Source organism: Chionomys nivalis, chromosome 1, assembly GCF_950005125.1.
Source record: "Chionomys nivalis chromosome 1, mChiNiv1.1, whole genome shotgun sequence".
Lineage (NCBI taxonomy): Eukaryota > Metazoa > Chordata > Mammalia > Rodentia > Cricetidae > Chionomys > Chionomys nivalis.
The window spans coordinates 134,338,568-134,361,452 of NC_080086.1; the positions used below are offsets into that span (position 1 = coordinate 134,338,568).

The window sequence follows — 22,885 nt, forward strand, 5'->3', positions numbered from 1 at the left end:
CTCCTCAAATAGATGCCTATGCTGGTCTGCACCTTACATCATCTGGTACCTTGTCAACTCCCGATATGGACTTCCAATTAGTGCCTTCCAAGATAGAAGAACCTCTGATTAGTGCCTCATCTGTTCTCAGCAGCTATTGATAGGATGTTTCATTTGGCTTATCTCTCTGGCTCCAACTCTCTCATCCTGCTGTGTTATAACAGAGTAACACGGACACTTGATGTGTGACAAGATTTGAAGTGGTCTTTACATCTTACTCAACCCATGCCCTCAACACTCAAAAATTCTAAATAATTGCAGTGGCGTTCATCATCAGAGACACAAGCTCCCTGGGATACACAGGGTCCTGGGCTTTGCCAAAATTCAGAAACATAGAAATATAGTTCAAAACGCAAAAGTCCCTCTGAAATTCAACTTCATTGTTTTTTTTCCCTCTATTATGGTCTCAAGACTACATAAAAATTACCAGTGAAGGAACGATGATGTACCATAGTGGTAGAGTACTTGTCATGCACATATGAGGGCCAGTTTTGGTCCTCAACACTATAAATAATCATAATGATAGTATTAACTAAAGGGTTTTGTTATAAAATGTAGTGGTTTTGTTGCATTTTATTTCCCAACATGTAGTTTCTTATTTTTCTAATTATTTGCAACTCTGCCTTGCTAGACAAGATGAGCAAACTGTTGCTTTACATGGTCACTCATTGGTCCCTTCCCTAATGCTCAGAAGTGGGAACATGGTTACATAGCACTTTCATTATCGGAGGAATGAGGACAAACATCTGGAAACTCCATAGGACTTGGGTGAGAATCAAGAGGCATCTCCAGGGGCCAGGACCGTCAGTTCTGCACTGAGACCTTAAGGCCACAGAGTGTGGAGGCCGGAATCAGTGAAGGATTCTTTGGAGTCATCTACTGCTGCCGTCTGCGCATGGCTTTCCCAGCTTAGCTATTCTCTCATCTCTGTGATCAAATACCCTGACAGAAGCAACTTAGGGATGAAAGGGTTTAGTCAGTTCTCAGCTCAAGGGTGCAGTCCATCATGGTGGGGAAATCAAGGCAGAAGGGGCTTGGAGCAGCTGGCCACACCACGCCCACAATCAGGAAGCAGAGAGAGAGATAAATGCATGCTCAGCTTGTTTTGTTCTTTTTTTTTTTTTTTTTTTCAGTGCAGAACCCAAGTCCAGGGAATGATGTCATCCTCCTCTAGGGTTGGTCTTCCCACCTCACTTAACCTACTCAAGATAATCCCTCACAGGCTTACCCAGAGAGGCTCATCATCCGGGTCATTCTGGAGTCTAGGAAGCTGGAAATCAGCATTAATGGTCACAGCCTCCCCCGAGTCTCTGCACACCTCTCTGTACCTTCTCAGAACATTAAGGACTGCCTCCAGTTTCAAACAGAGCAGTGTAGCATGTTGTCCAGCTTGTCATCCCTTATTGGGGCTTCCTTTCTGACAGCTTCCTGTGACAAATGTGTGAGCTAAATGAATTTATAGGGATGAAAATATTGACTTTGGACCACAGTTAGAGTGCCCTCAGTCCATGGCCATATGTTTGACTCAGTTGCTTCCGGATTACGGTGCATGGGGACAGGAGCACGTGCCATCATGTCACCTCATGGTGGACAGAAAACAAAGCCAGAAAAGGGGAAGAGTGGACTGTGGTCCACACATCTTCAAGTGCCTGCTCCTAATGACCTCACTGCCTTCTGGTAAGCCCCACCTTTTAAAGGTTCCACCGCATCCCAGAAGTGCACCAGGTTGGTGACCAAGGCTCTAGCACGTGGCTTCTAGGGACCCTTAAGATCCAAACCGAAACAATTCCTATCTCCAGACTTCAGGCATCCTTGCTGACCACGATGTTCTGAAACCAGGAATGGTCTTTGGAGAGAACTCCTTGGCCAGCTCTCTGTAATGCCACCCCTGTATGTGCCCTTACTTTATATACAGAAAGTCAACCTTTCATCCGTATCCCTCAACTCCATAACCACCACACCATTATCATATGCGGTGTCAATACTGCGATTTCAGGGGTGTGGTGTATCTTCCAGTGAACTGAATCCTTGGGAGGAAGAGAAATTATGATTTATTTATGTCCTCAGTACAAGGCAGAGCACTTGATACATCCTAATACTCAGAACATGTTTACTGAAGTCATTAATTAGTGCAGACAGCTGGTGGAAAGCCGCCTCCCATAACACGCACAGGCACAGAACATCAGGCTAGGTGTGGAGTTGGCTTAACGGGTAAATGAGTTAATTTATTAGTTCTTATTAGCTAGTTGCATCAATGGCATTACTGATGAAACTAATAAGTTAATTCATCTACGTGCTAAGCCAGCTCCATGCTCAGACAGCCCTGTCTGGATGTGTTGTGGGAAGTGGCCTCTGGCCAGCTGTCTGGATTATTTGTTGAGTGCCAACAGTGAATGAAATGCCACTGTCTCAATGTCACGGAGGATCAGAAATGAATAGGGCGCGAGCCCTGTTCTCAGCCCTCCCGTTCTGGAAGTCAAATTACTGTAGGTCATCACAAACATGCTGTACTTATAAGGCTGGAGTAATGTTATTCATTGTGAGTTATAATAAAACCCAACAGGGAAATCTGAACAGCCACTAGCAGGGATCTTAGTCACTGCATAGATCTTTTCCTCTGCGCCTCCAGTGGGCCATTAAATGACACCAAGATTTTTAACTAAATGATCTGTGCTCCCCTACTCTCCTCCCCAGACACCCAGGACTGGTCTTTAATTTCAGTGTTTTTTTTCCCACTGACAGGCAGTGTTGCAGTGTCTTTCTCAGGTTTCCAGGCAGAGCTTCTGTTCATTGACCCCTTCCAATCCAAGCTTGGTCTCCTCTTCTTCCCCCACAGGGCCAGCTACTATAGAAAGGGTGGGTGCGCCATGCTACCAGTGAAGTGGATGCCTCCAGAGGCCTTCATGGAAGGAATATTTACTTCTAAAACAGATACGTGGTGAGTCTTTCCTCTGCCCTCCTTCATGTATCACTGTGACTTAGTGAGGATCCTGGACCAACTGGACCAAGCTCCTCTGAGAGCTCTTTTTGCCAGAGAGAAGGTGTAAGATACAGAGCAGGAGAGACCTTGGTGGGTCCCATGGCAAGTGAGGAATGTGGGCGGGAAACAGAATACACCAGGCAAAGAGAGCTTGGGTATAGAGTTTATTTAGAGGGTATTGGGAGTAGGGGGGGGGAGAGAAAGAGAGAGAGAGACAGAGACAGAGACAGAGAGACAGAGACAGAGAGACAGACAGAGAGACAGAGAGAGAGAAAAAGAGGAAAGAAGAGAGGAGAGGAGGGTAGGGGAGGGAGAGAGGGAGGGAGGGAGGGAGGGAGGGAGGGAGGGAGGGAGGGAGGGAGGGAGGGGAGGGGAGGGGCGGGAAGGGGAGGGGCGGGGAGGGGAAGGGAGGGGAGGGGAGAGAGGGGAGAGAGGACTGAGATGAGCTTGCCTTGGTAGGAAGAGAGAGATTAAGAATGGGAACTTGTCTCTTAAAGGGACAAGATACTACCTGGGTTCATCCTGCCTGGTGACAGGCCAGGCCAGCAGAATCCTAACATTCCCATGTATCTTTCATCGTAAAAATGTGGGGGAAATTAGAGAGGATAGCAAGTGGGACAGGCATGGGGCACCGGGTTCTCAAGACTGCTTCCTGCTGATTTGTAGCCATTGAATTCTTGGGGGCTCTGAGAAAGCTGGGATGCTGGCCATGTCTTGGGGTATCTGGTGTTTCACTGCTGTCCAGGCTCTGTGGAACTGTCCAGTGTCTCTTGGGCCTGGCAAGGTGCTGGCAGAACAGGCCAAGTTTAGGGGAAAAAAAAATATATTTCTTTCAGTCCTGGTGATTGACGGGGAGGGTGTCAGGACCAGGGAAAGGTGGGAAGCTTAGGCTCTGAGGGCCTGGTAAATGAGGGAGGGGTGCATATGACCTGTTTAAGGTGAATCCTCCAAGTCAGCTAGCTCCCTGGAATGTATAAGAGTTCTTTGAGTTTGTGAAAACGTAAGTTTTAGACACGTACATTGTATAAACGGCAGTATAATTATGCCAGAAATAACTGTGATGCATGTTTTTGCACAATGAAAAGTATCTTTGAGGTTTAGAGCTAGAAAATGACCAAAGAGAACTTAAAATCTTTATCTTGCAGAATAGTAGTGATAGTACTCTGCCAGAGCGAGATTAATAATTTATCAGAATTTTATTGATTAATGTTAAATCCATGAACGGCAGCGAAATGAGAGAGAAATCTGATTACTTGCATCTGTACACCTTAAACACTTTTTAGACCCTAAAACTTTCTTTGACCCTCACATCTAAAGCTTTGCATCATAAAACACCTTTAATTGAAACATGCATGGTAAGACGTTATGCTGAAATCTGTTTTGTGAGGTTGTCCCTTTTAAACTGGTAAATCTCCCAGCCATCAAACAGCATCAGAGTTCTTGAGAAGGATAACATTTTACCTGAGTTATTGATTAAAAACTTGGCCCAAAACTTACTTGATTGGCTACCTGGACAGTCACTCCCCAGGGTCCTCCATGGTTGTTGAGGGCAGGGGCATTGGGGCAGCATTTGCCTTCTGCTGTTAGCACAGGACCTGACAGGCTTCAGAAGATCCTGTGTGTTAGGAGTCTGTAGGAAGACCAGCCTATCTTGCCCTGGGCAGTTGATTCCAGTGCCCTGTTGTCCACTGTCTGGAGATCTTCAGCAGTTTAGATGAAAGACAGTTGTCCAGTGGCTAGCGCTTTCACTTGATGACGTGGGTTGCAGATAGACGTTCTTCTGTGCCCATTTATCTTCTTTGGAGGAAATGGGGTGGCTACCAGGAGTCAGCCTGGCTCTCTGTTACAAAAAGCTTTTTAACAATTAAACATTTAAATGCCATATTCTCCAGCTTTCTGAGCATTTGAGGGAGGGCTGTCTATTGGGTATAGATGAGTAGGTAAACTTTGCCTTTAGTTACTTGTCTTAAGCACACAGATGGCTAGTTAAGGCTTTACCCCTCTAATTGATTGCATCAGTACCCAGCATGGCCACAATTAAAAAGCTTAGTCATTTATAAGATGACTCTTGACTTGCATTCCTCAACAGTCTACAACAGGTTGGCAGAGTGCATAAGATTAGAACTTTTCTTTATATTCCTGCCAGGTTTAGCTTGAAAAGCAATGATTTTGAATTGAAGCTCCTTTATTGTCAAAATAAAACCTTTTAATGAGCCCAGAAAAGAAGTCAAGATAGCCATTTTGTGGGTATCAAACACATGTGCTACTTATTTAAATTCTCTAGAAGCTTGGTGTTGAACCCTTGGCAAAGACATAAGTACTTAGCTTTTGTTAATCTGAAATATATCTTTATAACCTTAAATTTTTATCACTATGCAGAATACATTTTAAAACAGAGTTGAATCATATATACTGTATGTTGTAATAGATCTAACCATATTTTTATCATCATTTAAGAAGTACATACCAATTTAAAATGCTTGAGACTTACTGCTTTCTTAGTCTAGAAGGAGATGCAATAAACAGAGTTCATTAGGACTGCTTAAAAACATTTTTTAACAGTAAGTACATGTACAAATATACATGGTTGAATTCAAATTGCATACACATACACACATACAGAGTTAAGCCTAGCTTCTATTTGCACATAAAGTTAAGAAAGGGAGAGAGAAAGGAAATGGAGAATCAAAGTCGAAGAGTCCTAGCTAACAGATATGCCTCAGGTGGGTGGGGTCCCTGAAATCTAGGAGAGCTTACAAGGCAGCAGGCAGTGGTCACGTGATTGCCCATAGCAAAGATGTGGGTGAGGTGCCTCCTTGCCCTTAGACAAGATGGCAATGAGGTCCTCTGACCTGTCCTCCTTGCCCTTAGTCAAGATGGTAGCAGTCACAAGGCACAAGGCATGGAGAAACCACATGTTTTTTAGAGCAACCACAGGAATTTCGTGCAAATTTTAAATGGATCCAAATAACAAGAGAGACATATGGGACGTGTAAAACATACATTTAAAACAGAATCACATCCATGTGGTCACATAGCATTCACACATTATTTCATACATGAAGTAGATAGGAAACTTCCCCAGCATAAGTTGCCAGTCCACAGGCAGGCAAGAAAGAGGAACCTGCAGTGGCAGTGGTGGCAGAGACAGGGCTCCATGAAGAGTGGGCATAGGACAGGTAGAAGAGAGACATTTTTTTTTTGCTTTTTTTTTATTGAAAAAAAAAATTCCGCTTCCTCCCCACTTCCCACTTCCCTCCCCCTCCTTCCTCCCCTCTCCCCCTCCCCCCCTACTCCTCTTCTCCTCCCTCTCCAGTCCCAAGAGCAGTCAGGGTTCCCTGCCCTGTGGAAAGTCCAAGGTCCTCCCCCTTCCATCCAGGTCTTGGAAGGTGAACATCCAAACTGTCCAGGCTCCCACAAAGCCAGAACATGAAGTAGGATCAAAACCCCGTGCCATTCTCCTTGGCCTCTCGTCAGCTCTCATTGTCTGCCATGTTCAGAGAGTCCGGTTTTATCCCATGCTTTTTCAGTCACAGTCCAGCTGGCCTTGGTGAGCTCCCAATAGATCGGCCCCACTGTCTCAGTGGGTGGGTGCACCCCTCGTGGTCCTGACTTCCTTGTTCATGTTCTCCAAAGAGAGACATTTTTAACAGGAGAACAAAATAGAACGTTCCCAGGTAGAGAGAGGATCGCACTAAGAAAGGCTTAGCCCTGGTGGGAGGCGGCAGGAGGCTGTCTGAGGGACAGAGTTTAGCATGACTGGGTTACATGCTGGGAAGGAAAGGCAGACAGACAAGGAGAGAGAAGGGACAAAGAGCAGAGGCCACATTTCCAACTACCGACCACTGCAGAATGTTATAAGGGATGGGCAGTGGCACGATTCCCCTGAGCAAGATAGGAAGAGGAAGTCCAAGAGACTGAACTCCAGCATCCCATAAATTCAGCATGAACCATGGCTCAAGCTGGCCCTGGGTCACCACCTACAGGATCCAGGGGTCATGGGACTGGGTGGGACTGGGTGTGAGGACAAATCCGCACTTCTGGAAGCATAGCCAGAGGTGGGGGGAGGGACCTACTGTTAGTGCCGAAGTTGTGTGAAATTCCAGGCGATGGGCAGGGAGGGAGTTGGAAAGTGAGCTGTCAGTCCACATCCAGACCTCCAAGTGCCTCAGCAGTCTGCCCGCAGGCGGAGAGAGCCTGGCCAAGTCAAGGCCAACATCAGCATCACGTCACCGTGGTAACACATACTCCTAAGATGAAGGGGTACAAATGTAGTCCTCCCCACACTCCTTAGCCCCAGCTGAGAGGTATCCCACTGAACCCCTGTCTAGGACTGCTCAAACCTGCACAGTGAGAAAGAATAAGGACATCCAGAGAAACCTAAGGGAACGTGACAGCTCAGTGTAATATGATGTCCTAATGGGATCTAGGAAGAGAAGAGGGAAATTCAATGAAAATTGAGGCAATCTGAATAAACTATGGGTTTTAGTTAATAATGCCTTAATGCTAATCCATTAATTGTAATTAATGTACCATGTGAATATGTTGTTAAAAATAGTGAGAATTGGGTATAGAGTGCATGAAAACACAATATTGATAATACAATCTTTTCACAATGTGAAGCATTCTATTTAAAAAATGTTTCTTTTATTCATCTGATAACTGAGATGTAAAAGTTGTGGCTGGATTGGAATACAGAATTTAGTTAAACTTCAGGGAAGTGAAGCAATTCTAAAGAGATGGGAGGTGTAGGAAAAAAAAGAGAAGAACATTGAGAGGATTAAGTCAATTGATCTGATAAGCTAGCAAAATAAGAGTCCCGGGAAGAAGGACACAGAAAATACAAAAGATAAAAATGCCAAAGCCATAAAGGAACATTGTTCAGAACAGGACGTACGTGGGGTAAAGGTAACCACTAAGTGTCAGGCCGCACAGCTCGGGAACCACGCAAGCGTGTCGCCTGAAGTTCCAGGCCAGAGCTGATAATACCTCTGCATTATTCAACCAGAAAAATAAATAGAGAAACTAACTGGCCAGAGGTTAAAAAGTCAGGGAATCAAAGTGGCGTGGAAATGGTTCCTAGCACAGAAAACACAAGACAATGGAAATGTCCTTGAGTTCTGAAAGCCCCATATTGAGATAATGTCCAAAGATGGAGGACTCCCCTTCTGACCCATGTTGGCTCTTTTGAGCAAGTGCCTTGTGTTAAGAAAAAAATAGTAAGAAGGGCAGCTCCACCGGTGCAAAGAAATCCAATTAGGTCAGATCAAACCAAATCAAAATGCCCATCGTTTTATTACATACAGTACTCGACCCGCATGGCAGAGAGACAGGACAGTGGGGAGCCGCTGCAAACCTGGAACCACGTGCTTCTCCTCTGAGAGCCCACTTAAATACCCTGTGGGAGTGGTTCTGACCCTCCTCCAGGAAGGGGTCAGGACCTGGCATGCTGGGATTTGGAGTCCAGACCAATACAACTCCTATGCCAAGGGAGCCGGGATGGATGCCAGGGGTTGGGGCTACACTCCCAACTTAACATCATGGTTATTTCTAGGCCCGTGAGATTTGCCTTGGCCTAACTAATCCACTGAGTCTCAAAGTGGGTAGACAGGCCAGAGATAGTGGATAACCTGGAACCCATCATTAGCAGCTCTGAAATCAGTTCCCCTCCCACCCACCTCAAGCCTCAGCAGCAGGAACTGCAGGGGTGACGCCTACCCATCCATCTTAACAAGCCCTCCAGAGGAATCATGGGCACCAAAGAGAGTGACAGCCATCTAACCTACCCAGAGGCAGAATATCATCAGCAAGTTAGTAATTGTTCAGAATACATGAGTGGCCTTCGCCCAGTCAGTTCTGCCCTTGAGAGTGTCACGTCAGAGAAGCATTGACACAGGTACACTTGGGCAAGGATCCCCACTGGATTACAAAACAGAAAAGGCAACAGCAGCCTAACTTCCCCTCAATCGGGGATGGAAAGCTAAGGGGACAGAAACTGCTGAGCAATATAAATAAGAACACACTAAGCCTACAGCATCAACACGGGAAAATGTTCAGCCATACTACAAGATCCAGTGAGGGGGGAAAAATCAAGCCACAAAAAGGATCGTGGGAATATTTAAAAACAATGTTACAATGGAAAAAACAAACCAAAGTTAACTTTGTAATACAGAGTCTTAGTTGCAGGTGTCTTCCCACGGTAAAGAATATGAAAAATAACGAGGGAAACACACTCTGAACTTCTGTGGAGGGAGCAGAGGAAGAACGGACAGAGAGGGCGTATGTCTATATCTGTTTATTCAAGAAGAAAAGCAAACACTGACATCAGGAAGGCAAAATAACACCTGGGTTCTCTCAAACGATGTGGTGGCCCACACCGGTAACCTTGACACTCAGAAGTCCTAAGTAGGAAGATTGGGAGTTTGAGGCCCACCTGGATTAAACAGTTTTGGTCCAGCCTGAGCTACATCCAGACTTTGTCTTTAAAATAACAAAAAGCTGACTGCAATCACCAGCTAGTACCTATCTGTATGTACCTGTCTATAGACAAGCAGAGAATGTGTAGCTGGGGCTCTTCAGACAGCTTCCTTGTTGGCTTTTGGGTTTTGCTTGTTGTGTCGTTTTTGTTGTATTGGGGGGAGGGTCTCCTTTCCCTAAGAGGTCAGAAGGACCACATGAGAAGGGATAATTCATGTCCCCAGCAGTTTGCAGACAGCTAATTTCACCAGCACAGTAACAGTAAAAGAAACCATTCCCGCTCCACAGAAGTGTGCTTTCTCCACCACGTTAGGGCAATGTTTACCAAGGGCAGAAAATGCGTGGAGATACTAGAGCAAACACAGATTTTCTTTCTCCAAAATCTGATCATTAAACTAAGAGTTGGAAATAAAAATGTCATCAAAGTAGAAAATATTATTTCTGGAATCATCTCCAAAGTCTTAAAACAAGTAACAGGAAATCAAATACCTTTTTAAAAAGAGGAAAATGTCTTATTTGTTGTCAAAACACAGATTTTAAAAAAAGCAAAACAGGATATTGTCTATGTAGAAAGCAAATAGATGAAAGAGATAGGTAGGTGTGCCTACTAAAAACAGCCCTTTCTGTAATCAAAAGCCAATAGGGAAGGGGGAATCATTTTATAAAGTGTTGGAAGAATTGTTCAGAGAAACAAAGCAATTTTGACCCTTCCCTCCCACCATACATAAATTTTAACTAGATTTAGGTAAGAGAAAACAAACATACCAAGAAAACAGTTAACATTTATTTAATCCTTGGTGAAGAAAAGATTGCATAACTATAAAACAAATAAAAGAAATTACAAAAAAACTCAATGAATATATTTAACTATCTAAAAACTCAAGCCTTTGATAGACTATACAGTTACATCATAAAGCAAGTAATAGATGAGTTTTGGCTAAGCCTGGTGGGTTATTCTTGTAATTATAATTCCTTAAGGAGCTGAGGCAGGAGGATTGCAATATCAAAGCCTGCCTGGTCACAGAGTGAGTTCAGGGCCAAAATGACACTACCCAGAATTACATTTTAAAACAGGAAGTAGGGAGACTCAACTCAGTGGTAGAACACTTGCCTAGAATATACAAGACCCTGGATTCAGTCCCTAGCCCTACCTCCAACTCCAAAAAACTAAGCATTATTATTTTTGATAAAGGACTAACATCTTTAACTTGTTACTGATTCTTTGTGGATTTCACACCATGCACCCCATCCCATTTATCTCTCTGACCCCCTCCCCCCCAAAAAAAGAAAAAAAAGTCTCATCATGGTTCTGGACCTGGTTCTTGATTGGTCAACCCACCAGCTCTCCCTCATCCTCCCCTCCAGGCAAGCTCCTCATCACTGCCCCAGCTAGCTAACCCAATGCAACAGGCAGCAAGGGGTGGCAGGTGAGGCATTCTCCTGCTCTCACACCCTCAGGGCCAGCTCACCAGCACCCCCACCACCAGGGTCATCTCTGCTGTGCTGAAGGACTAACGATTTAATACATACAAAAGATGTCTACAACTCAAAGGCCAAATACTAAAATATTCTGCCCTGACAGATAAAACCGTGCAAAAGATGTGAACAGACAATGTATAGGAGAAAACCAGGGAATAGCTTAGCAAATTTTAGTAAAACACTCCACCATGTGAAGTCAAGAGTTACCATATTCCAACAGACCTGGAGAGATTGCTCGGTAGGAAAATGTACTCCCCACCATACCCGAGTTCAGTCCTCAGAACACACACTCCTGGAAATTGTTTGATTTCTACATTTGCACTGTGCCTTGCCCTCCCGTGACACTAACTTAATTAACTAATTAATTAATTTAAAATGAACACAAAATATTAGGTTGAAAGCACTTCTGCCCTGAGGTCTTTGCATGGGTTTTGTTTTGTTTTGTTTTGTTTTGTTTTGTTTTTCTTGCTTTGTTTTGTTTGAGCAGGGAGGGGAAAGGACTCTGCTGTTGGGGAGATGCTCAGTGGTTAAGAGCACTGACTGTTCTTCCAGAGGACCTGGGTTCAGTATCCAGCATCCACTGGCATCCAAAGGGGCTGTACCAGCTTGCATTCCCACTAGCAATGCAGAAGTGTTCCCTTTACCCCACAATCTCTCCAGCATAAGTTGTCATCAGTGTTTTTGATCTTGGTCATTCTTACAGGTGTAAGATGGAATCTCAGAGTTGTTTTGATTTGCATTTCTCTGATGACTAAGGATGTTGAACATTTCCTTAAGTGTCTTTCAGCCATTTTAGATTCCTCTGTTGAGAGTTCTCTGTTTAGGTCTGTACTCCATTTTTTGTTGGATTATTTGTTCTTTTGATGACCAATTTCTTGAGTTCTTTGTATATTTTGGAGATCAGACCTCTGTCTGATGTGGGGTTAGTGAAGATCTTTTCCCATTCTGTAGGCTGTCGTTTTGTCTTGTTAACCATGTTCTTTGCTTTACAGAAGCTTTTCAGTTTCAGGAGGTCCCATTTATTAATTGTTTCTCTCAGTGTCTGTGTGCTAGGATTATATTTAGGAAGTGGTTCCCTGTGCCAATGTGTTCAAGTATACTTCCCACTTAATCTTCTATAAGGTTCAGTGTGACTGGCTGTATGTTGAGGTCTTTGATCCATTTGGACTTGAGTTTTGTACATGGTGATAGATATGGGTCTATTTTCATTCTTCTACATGTTGATATCCAGTTATGCCAGCACCACTTGTTAAATATGCTTTCTTTTTTCCATTTGATATTTTTTACTTCTTTGTCAAAATTCAGGTGTTCGAAGATGTGTGGGTTGATATCCGGGTCTTCTATTCGGTTCCATTGGTCCTCCTGTCTGTTCTTATGCCAATACCAGGCTGTTTTCAGTACTGTAGCTCTGTAGTAGAGTTTGAAGTCAGGGATTGTGATGCCTCCAGAAGTTCTTTTATTGTACAGCCAACTAGCTCCTATAATTTAAATATATATATATATATATATATATATATATATATATATATATCTACGTTCTACCATGTGACTTTTAGCTCTATCCCATTTTATGTGTCCAATTTGTCTTGCATCTAACTGGCTTCTTTTCCCTTCTTTTTCCCAGACTCCTCTGTACATGAAAATTCTGCCTAGTTATTGGCTGTTCAGTTTTTTATTAAACTAGTCACAGTGACATATCTTCACACACTGTAAAGGAATAGTTTACAACATGTAACTCCAGTTCCAGGGGGTCTGACACCCTCTTTGAGCCTTTATGGGCACTGGAGGCATGTAGTGTACAGACATACATGCAGATAAGATACCCATACACTTTAAATGGGTCAACATTATTATTAATGTATACGTCGAGAGTTCGTGAGAGTAACACCACCGAGTAGACAGAACTGAGTGTCCAAAATCAACAATATGTATGAAGAAGGTTTCAGGGTTAGTGTCTTTAAATCTAGTTATTATCCTAGAAGTATTGAGTTTTACTATTCTTTTAGTTTCAGATGGTTTATTCTAAAGAAATCTTTAAAAATGGACAAAAGCCAGGTGTAGTAGCCCATCCTGTGGTCCCAGTACTCAAGATTTTGAGTTTGAAGTTAGCTGGATTATATAGCAAATTTAAAGTCAGGTTAAAATACAAAATGAGACTTGCTCACAAAATTAAATAAAATCAAAGTGCAAAAAGTGTTCATGCAATGTTTAAAATACTTTGAAAACTGAAAGCAATGTGCTAAGGCCAATCATGTTACATCTCAATGGAATATTTCCCAGGCATTTCAGACTCTATTTATAAAATGTTTAGTATGGAACTGGTGCTACAATGAAATGAGCAAAATCATCAAGGTTCTATAGCTATGACTATGCAGAAGAAATTTAGTCTCAGGGCTTGACCGGGATGAAAAGCATGCTAACAGGTTATCCTTTAATAGAGATTCCTATGGGTGCTTGGCCATTCTTTTTTGTTTTTTGTTTGTTTGTTTGTTTGTTTTCGAGACAGGGTTTCTCTGTAGCTTTGGAGCCTGTCCTGAAACTAGCTCTTGTAGAGCAGGCTGGCCTTGAACTCACAGAGATCCGCCCACCTCTGCCTCCAGAGTGCTGGGGTTAAAGGCGTGCACCACCACTGCCCGGCCCATTCTTTCCAGGTTTCTGGATCTAGGAAGTCCTCTGAACTGGAGAGATAGTTCAGTCCGTGAAGTGCTTGTAGGTTACAAGCCAAGGACCTGGTTCAATCACCAGAACTCATGAGAAGGAAAAAAAGTTGAGAGATAGTGTAGCTTACAATGTACAAGATTGGGGGACAGAAGCGGAGGGACCCTGGGGTTCATTGACTAGCCAGTCTAGCCTTCTTGTGAACCCTGAGTCACCGAGAGACCATATCTAAGGATATATTTTTTAATCTTTAATTTAAAAAAACAAGTTAGGGACAAGAGAAAAGACTTCATGGTTAAGAGAGCTTGCTGGTCTTCCAGAGGACCTCCCACACTGAATGGCTCACGGCCACCTGTAACTCCAGCTCCAGGGGATCTGGTGTCCTCTTCTGGCCTCTATGAACACCTTCATACACATGAGCAGACACACCCACACACACTCAAATACAAAGTAAATAATTATTTAAAACAAAAAAACAAGGTAGACGGTCGTTGTCATTTGAGCTCATGTGTGTGTGCACAAGTGTGTGTACATGCAAGTGCATGCAAACACACAGCGCCCTTTGTTACAGAAAATGGCACAATGGAAAACATACTAAAAACTTAAGTGTCTGAGTATGTGCATGCATGCACATCCATATCTGTGTCTTCTGTTCCATGCCCAGGTCTTTCGGAGTGCTGCTGTGGGAAATATTTTCTCTTGGGTATATGCCATACCCCAGCAAGAGCAACCAGGAGGTTCTGGAGTTTGTCACCAGTGGAGGACGGATGGACCCACCCAAGAACTGCCCCGGGCCTGTGTATGACCTTTGGGAACTTCCTACTAGAAACTGAGCACGGTCTTGGTTTTAAGTATTTAAATCTTTTAATATTAAAGGGGAAGTGGTAGCCTTCTTTTAAGATGTCCCCAAACACAGGGTGCCACAGACTTCAGTAAGATGGGTTGGTCTTCCAGCCCTTCAGACACAATAATGTCACCCCAGAAAGGTGTCCATTGCCAGGCTGGAGGCTGTGGACTCGCTAGTCTTCCATTTCAGAATCGCCCCTGGAAATGTGCATCCCAGACACACTCGGTCAGCCCAGCACTCTAAAGGCCCTTAAATAGTTCTCCCCCTTGTGTGTGTGTGTGTGTGTGTGTATGATTTGTTTTTGTTGTTGATGTTTTCCTTCTTTTTTTCCTGCTCCCCTATGGTATCCCCTCACCTCTTTTCCAAAAACAAGATGGGGAATAAAAATACCCCATCTAAACATGGCCTCAGGAAAGTGGGATTTGATGTAAACAACTGGGTAACTTTCACAAGACTTACGTTTAGGCGTGATTCCCTCTCTCACCAGCAGGGGGCAGAATAGGTCAACCACGTGGACTTTGATGGCTTCCCATCATTAAAGCTTTGGCTTGATTGAGAAAAGAGCTAGGGGCGACAAAGTCTACCCCGGGTGCTTCTTCTGAACAATTAAGTGTCTGTTCTTTCAGCTACCGGATAATGACTCAGTGCTGGCAGCATCAACCTGAAGACAGACCCAACTTTGCCATCATTTTAGAGAGGATCGAGTACTGCACCCAGGTAAAATGTTTCCTCCCCTTGTCCAGACTTTAATCTCCATTGCAACGTTTTCTATGATTCGATATTTATATTTATAATCTTCTAGGATTGGTGATCGTGAGGTTCGATACTCGTAATCTCTGAAATGGTATGATTGGCATCTCGCTTTGCCCATGCCCTACAATAGACACTGCAAATGGCCACGATCTTCACTACCACCTGTTAGTTACAGTGCCCAACAGACTCTGTTCACTTCCAAAGCATTAGCTAATACTCTAGATAGTGAATGGCTTTCGCTGTCATCTTCTAACAATTAAAATGTAATTACAGGGGGGGGGAATAAAATAAAATGTAATTACATCATTTTCCCTTCCTCAACCTCTCCAACCACCCCCACCCAGCTTCTTTACTGCCTCTCAAATTCATGACCTCTTTTTCTTTGACTGTTATTGTTACATATATGTACATATAAATACAATCTCTTGAGTCCATTTTGTGTTAGTTGTATATATGTAATTTCAGGGTCAATCACTTGATATTGAATAACCAATTAGAGGACTCCACCCTGGGGAGCCATCATCATTGACCACAGTTCTTTGTCTAGGCTTGGGGCCCCCGAGATTTCCCCTTTCCACGTTAGGTGTCTATTGATGTCCGGGTCTTGTTTAGGCAGCCATCTTGTTGTAGCGTCATGGATAGCTAGATAGCTAATGATCTGTAGCTGAAGCTGGGTTTTCAAGGGAGAATGAAAGCTCTCAAGACTGCCGACCTGGCTAGACACATTAAGTAGATGGATAGTAACTGGATAATTGCTGAAGCAATCAGGAGAAACCTTTAAACCATCCGTCAGTAGCACTCGCAAGGGATTATACCACACGAGTCGCTTTCCCGGGTCTTTCTATGTTGTTCTCATAGAGGGTTAATTTTACCCCATTTTACAGAGGAGCGAACTGGGCTTGGAGAAGCTCTCCAAGCCACAAGAACTCCTAGCAATCCTGGGTTCTCTGTAGATCCCTCTCCCACTTCCCCCCCATCTTGACTGAAGTGTGAGTGTTCACCTTCATCTTCAGCAGGTACCCCCCCCCCCACTCATCATCATGTGGGGATAGCGGTGGTGGTGGGGAGATGCTCTACTCCCTCTCTCCGGCACAGACTTGCCAGCAGTGACCCCGTTCCCCAGTCCATCTCCCTGTCAGGACATCACCAGCTACCCCTCAGGACTTCACATCAGTTTCTGCTTTTCTCTCTATTATGTCCAATCTTCCCCTCCCTCCAGACTCTGATCTTTATCAGGGTTCAAAATTAAATCAGCATATTCTTCCTATACCTCAACACCCTCGCCCTTCGACTTACGTTCTCCCTCCTCCCCACGCCCCACAACGTGCACTGTACCCCCTCCATCTCCTTGGCATCTCCCAAACATGGCCCCTTCCCAACTTCGAGTCTTCTTTTTGTTGTTCATCTTTGTTGCGTGCCCATTGGATAACCCATTAAGTTCAGTTAGTGCTACCCATATGCGTCAGTTCGGGTACCATTGCTGTGATGAAACACTGACCAGAAGCAATCTGAGGAGGAAAGGACTTATTTGCCCTACACTTCCATACCATAGCCCATTAATGGGCAGGAACCTGGAGGCAAAACCTGATGCAGAGGCCATGGAGGGGTGCTGCTTACTGGCTTACTTCCAATGGCTTGCTCAGCCTGCTTTCTTATAGAACCCAGGACCACCAGCCCAGGGATGGCACCACCCACAACGGGCTGGGCTCTCCACCACCAATCACTAATTAAGAAAAAGCCCTACTGGCTTGCCTATGGCCCAATCTTATGGAAACTTTTCTCAGTTGAGTTTCCCTGCTCTCAGATGACTCTAACTTGTGTTGACTGACATAAAACCAGTCCACACACCGTATTTACATGGGGATGGGCTCATCTGCTGGAGCGTGGAAAACCTACGGGTGGCCACGTCACGGAGATGTTTTAGAAAAGTCAATCAGGGGCTGGAGAGATGGCTCAGAGGTTAAGAGCATTGCCTGCTCTTCCAAAGGTCTTGAGTTCAATTCCCAGCAACCACATGGTGGCTCACAACCATCTGTAGAGGGGTCTGGTGCCCTCTTCTGGCCTGCAGGCATACACACAGACAGAATATTGTATACATAATAAATAAATAAATATTTTAAAAAAAAAAAAGAAAAGTCAATCAATGAGCCACCATGTCTCTAAATTCTCTCAACTGGGACCAGGGACTGACAGCTTCCCCAGACTTCAGCAGCTGACTATCTAGCCCTACTGTCTCAACCCTCTCATCAAGATGGGAGTCAGTGACCATGTTATCTCGGGGCTGTTTCAGGGAACCTTGCTTAATAACATTTAATTTATTATGTTGTAACAGGAATAGGGTGCACTTGTAAACACATATACACATTCATGCTTTTCTTTGGGATGTTTTCTCCAGGATACATTTGCAAAAGCAGGTGATTCTACAGCTGCATATTTTAATGACTGTGAGAGTCAGAAACAGGCAAGAAATGAGATGGCTTTGTTCTTGTTTGTTGTTTTGGTTTTTCGAAATAGAGTTTCTCTGTATAACAACCCTAGCTGTCCTGGAACTAGCTCTTATAGACCAGGCTGGTCTCAAACTCAGAGATCCACCTGCCTCTGCCTCTCGAGTGTTGGGATTAAAGGAGTGCACCACCACCGTCCAGCTATGAAATGGCTTTTTTAAAAGATATCTGATGCTGTTTTCTTAAACCCTTTGCTGACAGATACTGGACCTGTGTGCTCTTCTGTAAAACTTAAGTAATGGAGGTTCTCCCTCCATTTTCATACACTATTACTGAACTAAATGTCCCCCGAGTTTTCGCCCACAAATTTTCCTTAAACCCTTGGCAACTGTGTCTGCTCTCCTGTTACAGTCTATGATGACAGCGATAGTCTAGCACCAAGCTGCTTTTGTGAATGGCTTTTCCTCATCATGGTTGAGACTTTGCTCGACTCCACAAAAGCCCCATCATGTCTGAATGAGCAAATGTGTCTCTACAGGGGGACAGCAGCACATGCGATGACATACAACACGAAGTCACCATCAGGGGCTGGAGAGCAGCACATGCAATGACATACAACACGAAGTCACCACCACAGCAGCACATGCAATGACATACAACACGAAGTCACCACCAGGGGCCGATCACCCAAATATGAGGGAAACTACAAGTGCTTAGGGAGAGAGCAAAGGACACCCTTTGGAAGCCAAGCATGGCATCCTTCTCCTCTGCCACCCTCCCTACAGCAGAACAGAAGTCACACTACCTTTTGTCTTTCAAGTTGCGAGACTATTATTGGAAATAGACCATAATATTGCTAAATTAATGTTAAAAAACAAAACCAACAAACAAAACTCAGGGGCCTCAACTAGTTAAGGATTTTGTTTGCCAGAACCAAATAACTTAAGTTTAATCCCCAGGACCCACATAGTGGAAGACAGAGAACCCACTCCATAGGGCTGTCCTCGACTTCCACACACAGGCACATGAATGTCCAAAGGCATCTACATGCACATAATAAATTAAAACCTAATAAAGTTTTTAAAATCTGTAAAAAAAAAAAAATTACCCAGTGCTTCTGCTGCATGGCTCCCATTCCACTGTCCCAGGGGTGGGTGCTTACCAGCACCCATAAGCACCTGGTACCCTCTTCTCCTACAATGGTTTCTTCCAAGGCTTTCAAGAACAGTGGTGCTCAGCCATTGCTTAGGCCTACCCGTTAATGTATTAACATTACACCACAAGCAAATGCATCTTGGGAAGGAGAGGTTCACTTCATCTTAACAGTTGACAATCCGTAGTCATGGGCAGCCAGGGCAGGAGATCAAGGCAGGAACCTGCAGGCAGGAACTAAAGCCGAGACCACGGTGGAAGGCTGCTCATTGGCTCACTTATTTTTAAGACGACCCGGAACAAGGGGTGACACTGCCCACAGTGGACTGGGCCCTCCCACATCAGTCATTAAGAAAATAACCCACAGACATGGCACAGGCCCATCTGATGGAGGCAATAACTCAGTTCAGGATACTACCTCCCAGGCGACCCTAGTTTGTGTCAAGTTGACAAAAAAAAAATGGCTCATCTGTAAACAGATGTTACTCTCTCTGAGATCTCTTTGCCATCTGACATCTCTGTGATTCCATTTTCATCCGTCCTCTCTCGCTCTCCTTTCTTCCCACAGGATCCGGATGTCATCAACACAGCTCTGCCCATAGAATATGGCCCAGTGGTGGAGGAGGAGGAGAAAGTGCCCATGAGGCCCAAAGACCCCGAGGGGATACCTCCTCTGCTGGTGTCCCCCCAGCCCGCGAAGCTCGAAGAGGCGCCCGCCGCCACCCAGCCCTCAGCCCTGGTTGCGCCAGGTCCCTTGGTGAAGAAGCCCCCGGGGGCGGCAATGGGAGCGTTAGCGGGTGCAGGTGCGGCGGCGGGTCGGGTGCCCCGAGGGGCGGCCGATCGGGGCCACGTGAACATGGCGTTCTCTCAGCCCAACCCTCCCCCGGAGCTGCACAAGAGCACGGGCTCCAGAAACAAGCCCACCAGCCTGTGGAACCCCACCTACGGCTCGTGGTTCACGGAGAAGCCAGCCAAAAAGACACATCCCCCACCGAGCGCCGAGCCGCAGGCGCGGGCAGGAGCGGCAGAGGGTGGCTGGACCGGGCCGGGCGCGGAGCCCCGCAGACCGGGGGCTGCGCTGCTGCTTGAGCCATCGGCTCTGAGCGCCACCATGAAGGAGGTGCCCCTGTTCAGGCTGCGCCACTTTCCCTGCGGGAACGTCAACTATGGCTATCAGCAGCAGGGTCTCCCCTTGGAAGCCACCGCTGCCCCCGGGGACACCATGCTGAAAGGCAAGAATAAGGTCACCCAGCCAGGGCCCTGAGCCCTGCGACCACACTAGTTTCTCCCCCCTGGAGGAGCCGGAGCCCTCCCGGAGAGAGACAGACTGAATGGCTCCACCACAAACCAGAGACCAAATATCACTTTCATTTTGTGCCAACTTTGTTTTGAAGTGCCACATTTAAAAATAATAATAATAATAAGGAAAACTTGCATTTTCAAGATGCGTTAGAAAGGTTTTTGAGCATGGGTTCATCTATCCTTTCAAAAGAAGAAAATGCCATTTTTAAAAAAGCGATCAGTACAAGGCCCGGATTGGTTGCGTCAAGTTTCCGTGCATGGTCCGCTGTACAGTCCCCTAAGGCTTCTTTCCGAATTTGTGTGCTCTCTGCTTCCGTGTAGTCAGGACTAGCTGCTTCCGTGTCTCATAGAGGGAGTCGTAGATGTTTCCTTGCCTGGTGGACATGAGCCATTCGAGGGGCGAGGGGACAGAAATGAAAGAGTTAATTGCAATGACTTAGCATGGGGAGAGACGTTATTTACATGGAAAAGAAAACTCATAAGCTGACATCGCTGTGGGTTGTGGTTAGAGGCTTTTAATTGTTCTAACTCATTGACTATTGTAAAAAAAAAAAAAACAGTCGTGAATAGTTCGTAGTATAGTGAAAACGTGTATATATATTCATCTAAGCGAAATGCATACATCTCAAGTGCTTTGCATAGAATGAAACACCAGTAGCGATCCAGCGATTCAAACGCCCTGTTAACATACCTCATGCCTTAAGAAAATCTTCCTACTAAAAGTTAAATACCGAGTGTGAGGTTTCCTACTGGATTTGAAACTCAAGATTGAAATTCTTATATTTCAGACTTTCCATTAATTCAGATCTGATCACCTTTAAAAAATAAGTAGCAGTGATACATAGAAGCATAGAAAGATACCCAATCGTGGACATGGATGTCAATACATGGGAGGCCCCAACCTTCCCATCCCAGAGTTCCTCCCCTTGGTGACTCACTGGGCCATTCCAGGGGCTTAGACCCTGGCCCATCATTCCCCAGTTCCCCCGAGCTTTCTCTCCCTTAGCCATGAGGTCCTGGTGTGCTGGGAACACAGATGTGATCAAAGATTCATAGCATAATTTATACAGATCTCAGATGCAGATTACAGCAAAGCATTTTCCTCCAGGTGGCAGTGAGGACGGGAATTACGTGTTGCTTGGACAGTTGAGGTCGCTGAGGTTGATGCTGTGTTTCGTGGGCGTTCTGAACCTGGTTTTCACAGATGAAATTTATTTCTATGAAATGGAATCGGGAACCCATTAAATTTTATACACATGCTTATGCAATACCGAGTTTATCTGTATGTTTTCATTCCCCCTTTCCTCAGCTTCTGTTTTCTCACGTCCAGTTAGTTCGCTGTGAAGCATCTCTTTGGGGGAAAATGTTTTTGTTACTTGCTAGGTACAAAGCATTCCCAAGCATAGGGACTGGGAGTGTGTATGCGTGTGTGTGCGCGTGCACGCGTGTGTGTCTGTGTGTCTGTACACACACGCACAACTTTCTTCCCACCTCCATTTCATCTACTTCAAAAGTGCCACTTCTGAGTGCAGGAGATCCACTGTGTTCTATGCCAATTCCAGACAACTTTTCTGTCCCCTTAAGGCAGTTGTCTGGCCCTCAAATTGGTTCTGAACATCTAAGGAGTCACTGGTAATTCCAGAAACTACTTTTCCATAACTGCCCCAAGCATTTCCCATCTGATGTCCCTGAAGCTGGAAGACTTGGGCGACCGTATGGGTAACAGTTCTGAAAACGCTATCGGCAAAGTTTCCGTCTGTACCAGCCTTGCCTCAAGTTTTGATGCAAAGCCACACAATCAAAAAGCCTTGTTTCAGCTCACAAACCACTCCAAGAGGTTCCAGAATCTCACATTGAGAAACACTGTCTTGAGGTTGATGCCAGAGGAGCTGTCAGTCGCTGACTGTAAAGTCACTAAACAACTGAGCAGGCGGTGTGCCCTGTGGCTAAAGAGCTAACTCTGTTATTAATGGGGGGCGGGGACTCTCACCCCTTTCCTCTCTACAAACCCTCAGATTCAGGTTGTGCCTTACTACCAATGATACGGATTTGTTGCTTCTCTCTAATCGTCTTTATTAGTATCAATGTTCATGTAAATGCCGGTCAAATCTTCAAGCCTGTGTACATGGATAAGTCAATAAACAACTCCACCCTGAGCTGCTGCGATGACATTAAGATGTTTCATTGAAGTTGGGTAAACCCTAGGTGCCATGAATCTGGATTAGTGTCCACTAAATATTCTACCAGCCATATAGTTATGGCAATATATACAGATACTGGACATTAATACATTCATTAACCGTGACAGCAAGTTCCACGTAGAATGTGAACAGGCCCAATTAAGGTTTGCAGGAGCCATGCTAATTAAACCATAAGCTAGTATAATTATTTGTATCTCATGTCTGTAAAGAAGGAATCAAAAGGGTCATGGCTGTTCCACTGTGGAACAGGCGATTTCTAAGGAATATCCATTTTGCTAATATGTGACACCTCTAAATTATAGCCAATCAGAAGAGCTGGGACAACCTTTCTCTAAAGTATATTCTGTTTCGCAGACAGGACCAGACTCTCTTGCCCACAGTGGTGTCTGAGTCCTGGCCATCTGGAGATAAATCGACCTGTGTCACCTCCATGCACAAAGAGATAACACCGCCCCTGCCCTGCTACCCCTGGGGGAGAACATAAACTATGAACTCACAAGCAACCCTCCTGCCTGCAGAGGCTCTGGGGTTGGTGGCACTACCCATACTCAGG

The 22,885-nt window shown here is 44.9% G+C and overlaps 1 protein-coding gene across 1 annotated transcript in view; it reads left to right on the forward strand.

Moving 5' to 3' along the window:
* Nucleotides 1-22,161, forward strand: part of Alk (ALK receptor tyrosine kinase) — a 722,226-nt gene extending 700,065 nt beyond the window's left edge. The window contains exons 26-29 of the mRNA XM_057785256.1: nucleotides 2,876-2,977; nucleotides 14,298-14,432; nucleotides 15,107-15,197; nucleotides 19,398-22,161. Coding sequence (XP_057641239.1) covers nucleotides 2,876-2,977; nucleotides 14,298-14,432; nucleotides 15,107-15,197; nucleotides 19,398-20,093 — 1,024 coding nt within the window. The 3' untranslated portion in view covers nucleotides 20,094-22,161. The remainder of the gene's footprint in view (nucleotides 1-2,875; nucleotides 2,978-14,297; nucleotides 14,433-15,106; nucleotides 15,198-19,397) is intronic.
* The last annotated feature ends 724 nt before the right edge of the window (nucleotides 22,162-22,885 follow it).